We start from the raw sequence: 8,436 nt of genomic DNA on the forward strand, positions 1-8,436 counted from the left end.
CCAGCCAGCACAAACCAGAGTAATATCCAGGGATGTCCACAAAGGTCCTAAGAAGCAGGAAAATGTGAGGGGTAGTATGTCTAGGGGGCATGATTATTTGAGTGATTTATTTGTTTTTTCACAGAGAAGTCTGTCCTCACTCGTCACTGTCTTTTCCCTCTAGTACAGGCACCCAGGTTCATAGGGAAACCATGTCCAACAGCAGCTCCATCACCCAGTTCCTCCTCCTGGCATTTGCTGACAGACGGGAGCTGCAGCTCCTGCACTTCTGCCTCTTCCTGGGCATCTACCTGGCTGCCCTCCTGGGAAACGGCCTCATCATCACCGCCATCGCCTGCGACCACCACCTCCACACCCCCATGTACCTCTTCCTCCTCAACCTCTCCCTCCTCGACCTTGGCTCCATCTCCACCACTCTCCCCAATTCCATGGCCAATTTGCTCCAAGATACCAGGGTCATCTCCTTCTTGGCATGTGCTGCCCAGGTCTTTCTCTTTGTATTTTTCCTTGGAGCAGAATATTCCCTTCTCACCATCATGGCCTATGACCGCTACGTTGCCATCTGCCAACCCCTGCACTACGGGACCCTCCTGGGCAGCAGAGCTTGTGTCCACATGGCAGCAGCTGCCTGGGGCACTGGATTTCTCTATTCTCTCCTGCACACTGCCAACACATTTTCCCTACCACTCTGCCAAGGCAATTCCATAAACCAGTTCTTCTGTGAAATCCCCCAGATCCTCAAGCTCTCCTGCTCTGACTCAGGCTATCTCAGGGAAGTTAGAGTCCTTGTGGTTACTGCATTTCTATTATTTACTTGTTTTGTTTTCATTGTGCTGTCCTATGTGCAGATCTTCAGGGCCGTGCTGAGGATCCCCTCTGAGCAGGGACGGCACAAAGCCTTCTCCATGTGCCTCCCTCACCTGGCTGTGGTCTCCCTGTTCATCAGCACTGCATTTTTTGCCTACCTGAAGCCCCTCTCCTTCTCTTCCCCATCCCTGGATCTGGTGGTGGCTGTTCTGTACTCAGTGGTACCTCCAGCTTTGAACCCCTTTATCTACAGCATGAGGAACAGGGAGCTCAAGGATGCGGTGAAGGAATTGATCCAACGCACCTTGTTCCACCAGCAGTAACCTGCCTCACCTTCTCTGCAGAGTACCCAGAGCTTGGCTTAGGCCAAGCCTCTGATTTATTTTTCCCTTCTGATAATTATCATAAGAGGTAATTGCCTGGCTTCATTCCACTTCTCTAGAGGCTTCATCTGTTGTGTCTCACCCTTTCACAAATGCCTTGAACACTCTACCAGATCCGGCTTCCCTGAGAGCATCTCAGCAATAAAAGGGTCTCTTGCGTGCAGTGCCTGAAGGCTGGGCTGTCCTAACTAAGCTGCTGCCAAGAATAAGCCCAAGGAATTGGACTTTTAAAAATGTCTTTTTTCATTCTTTTTTTCCTGCTTTGGGTCGATAAATTTGTGGCAAGTGTGAGATCTATTGGACACCATGTGGTGCTTTCAAAGACTATTCCTGGTGTCCAGGGGCTGTGTAGGTGCTGCAGGAGCTCTCCATTACCTCTTAGGTAGCCACATATATAGCAGGGCTGATGGCATGTAGTGTTCCCTGTGGAAAGGAGTCTGGAGGGGTCAGGAAATAAAGGACACTCTCTGTGCCCTGGGTTGGCAGTGAATGGACACTCAGGAGATGAGACATCCCTCAAAGGTGAGGATCACCCAGAGTAAAGCACTAAATCCAGATACCCATAAGCCATGACCCTGCATTTTGGTGGGAGCCAGTGAAAATGCAGCAGGCACGGGGAAAGGAGACAGGAGAAACGTGGAAGCTGCTCAAGGAGTCCCAGGGCAGGGGATCTCCTTCTGTCCTGGGCAGCAGGGCTGGTGGGGAGGCAGAAGGGGAACAAAGGCAGCCAGGGCTGAAGGTCACTTGCAGCATGAATGCAGGACAGACAGAGAGTGCCTGGCCTCTGTTTCCTCACGCCCTTTGGACCAGCTCAAGTAGTGGGGACACTGGGGAGGCTGCCATCCCTCTCTGGGATGCTCCCTGGGGCTGATGCGCCCTTCAGAAGGGTTGGAGCTGTAGGGTGAGTGCCCAAGTCCCAGCCCACTCCTGACCTCTCCCCTGGCTCAGTCAGACAGAGCTTTTTGATCAGGTCGTCAGCCAAAGGACAAGGCAAAACATGTAGCACTGACCTGCCCGCCACAATGGTCTTACAGGTAGCTGTGAGATCCCTCACAAGCTTGGGGAATTGGATGTCCCCCCCACCACCTGAATTTTTGGTGTCACACCTCAAAAAGCAGTTTGCATTTCACAGGCCCATTTTCTGTTTCTCCTCCTTCATGTGGTTCTTCCTGGGGATCCCCTTTGGGTCTTTTCCTCTTTGTTCCGACGCACATGGCCTTCCCAAGTTGGCATTTTGCCCTGGTTTTCCATTTTCGTACATGGACTGTGTCTTCCTGCACAGTTCAAAGCCCAGACTTGGCCCCAGTAACCCTGCATGACCGGTCTGGGATGTGGGGGCCTCCCAGTCTGGCTCACTGGGCTGGACCCTTCTTTACATGTGACAGGATTTGTTATGGGGGCCCCTTGGAGTGTGACACAGTGGGAGTGTCCTCCTCTCTCCTTGCATCTCTGGTCTTTATGTGAAACATTCTAACTCAATTCTAACTCTATTTTCCTTTGTGGGTTTCCTCCATGCAGTAATTAGTAGGGTGAACCTCACCATCAATCTTACTGAACCTTATCAAGTCCCTGTCAAAACTTTGTTCAGTTCCATCGCACTTATGGAACTCTGTCTATTTAGTACTTTACCTCAATAAAACATATTGCTGCTTCCCTCTTTTGAATGAGGTGCATTCTGCTCTTCTCCAACACCATGGAAGGCCAAGGTCCTTCTTTTCCACTCTCTCCTAGTAAGACCCCTAGGAGGAAGAACATTTCTCTGTGTTCATTGCTTAAAAGAATGGTGAAGGAAGTTCAGCGAGGTGAACCACGGAGGTGTGTGTTTCTGAGTGCATTAATATTCCCTAAATGTGCTCTGTGCCTTCTGGCAGTTGAGAAATGCCTTCTTCTCTAGGGCAACATTGCTGATGCTTACAGAACCCCTTCTGACTGTGCAGATGAGGTGCTCCACAGGTGTGCTTCTCTCATAGCATGCATTTGAAGGCAGAGGCCAGATAGCCAAAAATGAATATCGTACTGGCAATGAGCCTTTCCAAGGTTGTTATGAGCCAGACTGGGAATGCAGGGAAGCATAAAGGTTCTGTGGTCCCCTTGGGTTAAATTAAAGTGAAATGACACCAAATGACAGGTTAAAATGTTTTACTTGCAGTAAAAACAACTTAAACTTGGAAAAGGATAGCAAGCACTGTGGCCTCTTATTAATAAACCTGTAAGGAAGAAAAGAAAGGAATAAAAGGAAAAGGGAGAGAGAGAGAGTCGAAGTATGCGGATCACCACCCCAAGTTCCAGCATTGTCTCAGGTCTGGTAATCTTGAGCGGTAGGTGCACCCCCAGTAAAGTTTTCTGTTGCCTTTTAAGTTCATTTTCTCTGCTGACGTTCATACTAGACAAGGAGAGGCAGGTTCTCCTCCAACTCATTTCCATGAGAGATGAGGAAAAGGTGGAACATGGGTTCTGTGTGTGCATGGAAGGGAGATCAGGTGCCCCTACCCCCTTGTCAATTGAGTCAGTGGTTGTGCTCGCCCCAACACCCTTGATTTTTTCCTCAGTTTTTGCTTAGGTCCTTCTGGTGCTGGTTCTTTCTCTCTCTTATCACTCCTTTAACCTGAACATATGGTTTCACTCAGTTTGTTTCCCTTCATTGAGGCTTATCTAAGGAATTTGGAAATACAACCATGAGGGAGTGGAGCTGTGCACCCTTCGATACACTCCATGCTTCCTTGGGTGGCGTTCCTTAGAACGATCACAATGGCCAAAGCTTGTCAAATTTTTCTGTGTTTATGACTGTTTGAGGCAACAATTCTTTCAGTTTCTTACACATGGCTGCTTGAAAAACCCTACGTGGGGCTCACCTAGGGTCGGGTGCTGGTGAGAGGCTGCCACTGCTGGAGGAAGAACCATGGTCGGCTGCCACGGGGTCTGTGCTGGGCAGACATTTCCCCACCCTGAACAACCACCCTGGTCCACGCAGTGCCTGCACCATGGGGCTGTGGGGCCATGTGAGGCAGCAGGACTTGGCCAGCCCAGCTGAGGAGGTCCTCCCTGCTCTGCCCACTGCCACCCATCGGCACTGCCACAGCCCCTCTGTGCTGGGCGATGAGGTTTCTGTGGGTGCCCTTCTGTGAGCTGCGTGGGCACCCAGAGGGTGTGTCTCTGCTTGGAGCTGGTCGCCTTGGCCTGTCTGCACGGTCCTGGCAAGGCTTGGCCTTGGAGATGAGCTGTGATAGTCGTCAGCCCATGGCATGAGTGCCAGCCTAGGAACGACTCCTGTAGAAGAGCTCACACTGTGCTGGGGGCATGGGTGAGCCCTTCGAGATGTCCTCACACCAGGATTCTTCTTGGTACAAAGGGGAACCATGGCAGCCTGAAGTGATTTCTGCTGGATGGAAGCTGTGAGGGTTGCACAAGCACCCAGAGGTAGAAGGAAAATCTTTTAAAAGGAAAAATTTATTGGGCTCTAATGATGTCAGTGCAGTGGGGGTGCATACAGGCACAACTCTGATACCCAACTCCACCACCGTTATGACTAAAGAAGAAAACAGCTTCATACTGACCCTCAGACCTGATGTGCCATAGCTCCTGCCTAAGCTGGTCTCCAACACCATACTCAGACAACTTGTGCTAGGTCAAGTGCACCGGGCCTTGTCTCCATGACTTTGGAACATCTCTATTGACCGAGATCCCACCATCTCCCCTGAGCCCTTGCTTCGCTGCTTGGCTCTGAGGGGTTTCTCCAAAAAACCCAACCCTCAAAACCAAACAGCCCACTTAGCCTCTCCTAGTACACAAGGTTCTCCAGGACCCAACAATCTCTCCAGCCTCTGCTGGACTATTCACAGCCTGTCAAGGTCTTTCTTGTGCTGGGGAGACCCACACTGGACACAGTAACCTTATTGGGGCCCATGAATAGAGAAGAAGAGTCAATTCTCTTAAGCTGCTGTCTGTGATTTTGTTAATGCTGCCTGGGATGAGGTTGACCTGCCTCTTCCCAAGGGCACACTGCTCCCTCCTGTCCCACTTGTGCACCCAGACTCCCAGGTCCTTTTCTGCAGAGCTGCTGTCCCTAGCCTGGCCTCTTGTCTGGAGTTGTCCCAGCGCATTGGCAGGATGAACACTGGCATTTGTCTTCAACTTTGTGTGGGTCCCAGGCAGCCCTTTTCACTGAGGGCTACTACATCCACCTCTCTCCTCATCCAAAGGGCCCATCATCTCATTGTAAACGGTATTCACGTTGGTCAGGCAGAATTTGCCCTTATTCAGTTTTTACTGGAAGTTCCAAATCCCCTTCTTGTCCTTCAGGTGCTTGGAAATGGCTTCCAGGAGGATTTGCTCCATTACTTTCACAGGGACAGACGTGAGGCTGAGCAGCCTGTAGCTCCCTCGTCTTCCTTTTTGCTCTTCATGAAGATGGGTGGCATGTTTGCCTTTTCCCAGGCATCAGGACCCTCCCTGACTGCCATGGCCTTTCCAGGGTGACAGAAGCAGCCACACACTGACCTTGGCCAGCACCCTCAGCACCCTTGGCTGAAACTCACCTCATAGAGGACCCACAGAGTCATGTATGGCCAACCAGCTTGCTGAACATCTCTCCACATATTCTTGGTCACTAGGCCCACTCCCTCACTGAGTTTTGGGCCCGCTTTTCTTTTTTTTTTTTTTTAGCCTTGCTGTGGCTGCCAACACTGTTACCGAAGCCCCTTTTGCTACCTTCTGAATCCCTTGCCAGTTTGAGCACCAGTTGAGCTCTGCCTTCCTTAGCTCCATCCCTGCATGTACAGACAAGGTCTCTGTGCTCCCCCAGGGCAGCCTGAGCCCCTTCAGCCCTCTGTGCATCTCCACCCCATCCCACAGGCAGGCTGGTGGCAAGAGGGGGGCATCTGGGAAAAGCACAGCAGTGCTGGGAGCAGGGGCACCAACAAGGAAAGGGGGGCTGTGAACCATGCCCTGGGCTGCACACAGGGGCACGGGGTGGCTGGTGCCTTGGTGGTTGGCCAGGCTGTATGGGCTTGAGGTGGATGCCAACTTGAGAGTAGGAGCGCTGGGATTTCCATGGAATTCCAGTGAAAATGTGGCTGCAGCGAAAGCAAGTGGGCATGTTCAGGCACAGGCAACTGCAGTGGCAAGGTTGTTTAAGAAAGTGTGCTAGCCTCCTGCCATGGTTGCTCAACTTTATCCATAAAAAGCCCACATAGTTTTTGCATTTCAACAGGGTTGGCCTTGAAGATGAAACAGTTGTCCAAGGCTCCTTTGTTCTACAGGGCAGTTTCCCAAGAAATCCAGCCCAGGAACTTCCTGAGCAAGACAAAAATTTCTCCCTTGTACTCCAAGGATCTGATTCTGGGGTTTGTCCTGCACACCTCTCTTGGGAGTTTAAACCCCACCATCTCCTGGTCACTGCAGCCATGTGACACCGACCCTCAGAGGAAAAGCTCACGTGCCCATGGTTACAAGTTCCTGGCGCTCTGTCGCACGTATTTGCTCCAGAATGACACGACAGGACACATCAAGCCTCTCATCTTGCTGCACCCATTCCTGGAGGAACAGAGAAGTGACAGGGTTTGACTGTCCCCTTTTCAGTGCTGAGGCAGGATTTGGGGAAGTGCGGTGCTTCCCCCTGCATCAGCTCCTTCATCTCACTGAGAGGTGGGGCTACAACATCTGCTGGGCACTAGCCCAGGTTCAGGATGCTACCAGTCTTCTCTGGGGACATGCTTCTTTTAGCCACCAGCTGTTGCTGGGTCCTGCTCCACCTGCTGCCAACCCAAGGGCAGCTTCATCGTCCTTCTGGCCTTTGGCAACTTCTGCTCCACGTGGCTCCGTGCTCCTCTGGGCAGCTCTTCTTGCCTGGCTGAGAGCCACTCACAGGTGATCAACAGCCTCCATAACAGTGGCTGTAGGGGAGAGGGGAGGTGGGCAGGAAGGGTTGCACTGGCCTTTTGCCACCAGGAATTGTCTCCTTTGTATCAGCCCTTAGGAAGCCCTGCCAAAGCATCTCCCAAATTCACTGCTGGCAGGGGGATCTCCTATAGACACCTCTGGTCTGAGCCTCCTCCAGAGGTCTGCACCCCTGGGCTGGATGCTCTGCCTGGCACGGGAGGATCAGGCCACTCTCCTTGTACCCACACCATCTCCACCTTGGGAAAAAAACACCTCTAAGAATTGAAGACACACTTCAGGCCTGCCCATTGCTCCCACCCCCCACTTCTCTGGATATCCAGAACGACCTGAGGGGTGCTTGGGCTCCTCTTTAATAGGACGTAACCAGAGTCTTCACATTTGTCTCACGACAACAAATGGCACCATCCAGACCCCAAACTCACCTGCTGCAGGTCTTGTATTGCATGGCGGTTATTAGTGTAAGAACCAACTGTCACTCCCAGCTGTACTACTCAGGGTTGTGGTCAGAGAACCTTGTGCCCCCCGTCACTGGCAGCATGGGAAAATGAACAATCCTTGACTTAGGATAAGCCCTGTTCAGCAACAACTAAAACATCCCTGTGTTCTCAACATTGTTCTCACCCTAAACCCAAAGCACAGCACTGTACCAGCTGCTAGGAAGAAAATTAACTCTGTCCCAGTTGAAATCAGGACTTTGCAGATTGCCTTTCTTGGTAAGCCTGGCTCCTTGCAACCCTTTTTGTCAAATAGGCAAGTTCTTATGGGCCCCACTGCCCTCTGCATCTGACATGCACACCAGCTGGTTGGATCATTTGGCCTCTGTGACCAAAGGCCATGGGTCATGCTCACGATCCAGGCTGTTTGCAAGCACCAATTTCCTTCCTGTTGTTCTTTGCAGTCACGTGAAGTAGGATCGGAAATGTCAGGCTGTGCTCTGCCTGTTGTGACAAACTGCTCAGCCCTCGTCACAGTCTGCCTTCAACCAAGAAGACTTTTCAGTGTGCACAACATTCTTGTCGGGGTGGCTTCTGCATCTGTGCCTCCGCTGCCTGCTGGCAGGAGTTTGCTGCAAATTTTAGAAAGCAGCAAATGCTGATTTTTGTCACTCCTATCCCTGAACTTGACCTTATTGTTGCCCAATAAGGTGTGGTACTGACCTTCTGAGGCACATAGATTTAGGTCAACCTCGCTGCTCATTGTCTTCCTGTGAAGTTCAGTGTGACTGAGGATGAGCTAGCTCATCGTTACAGTGGTGCTTTCCACCTTCGTCATCACTTCCATTAAATGAGCATTTCTTTTTCTTACCCATACTGCCATACATCCACTCAAGTTATTGTCTTCTCAGAGG

At 51.3% G+C, this 8,436-nt stretch overlaps 1 protein-coding gene across 1 annotated transcript; it reads left to right on the forward strand.

Moving 5' to 3' along the window:
• Window positions 1-536: 536 nt before the first annotated feature.
• LOC122154202 (olfactory receptor 14J1-like) lies at window positions 537-1,130 on the forward strand. The gene has a single exon (XM_042801428.1). It carries the CDS (start codon window positions 537-539, stop codon window positions 1,128-1,130), a length of 594 nt encoding a protein of 197 aa, XP_042657362.1.
• Window positions 1,131-8,436: the final 7,306 nt, after the last annotated feature.

Source organism: Tyto alba, unplaced genomic scaffold (assembly GCF_018691265.1).
Source record: "Tyto alba isolate M040663 unplaced genomic scaffold, T.alba_DEE_v4.0 Super-Scaffold_34, whole genome shotgun sequence".
NCBI lineage: Eukaryota > Metazoa > Chordata > Aves > Strigiformes > Tytonidae > Tyto > Tyto alba.

Coding starts and splice junctions, on each gene's coding strand:
- LOC122154202 (XM_042801428.1), top strand. CDS start 537: ATGGCCTATGACCGCTACGTTGCCATCTGCCAACCCCTGCACTACGGG.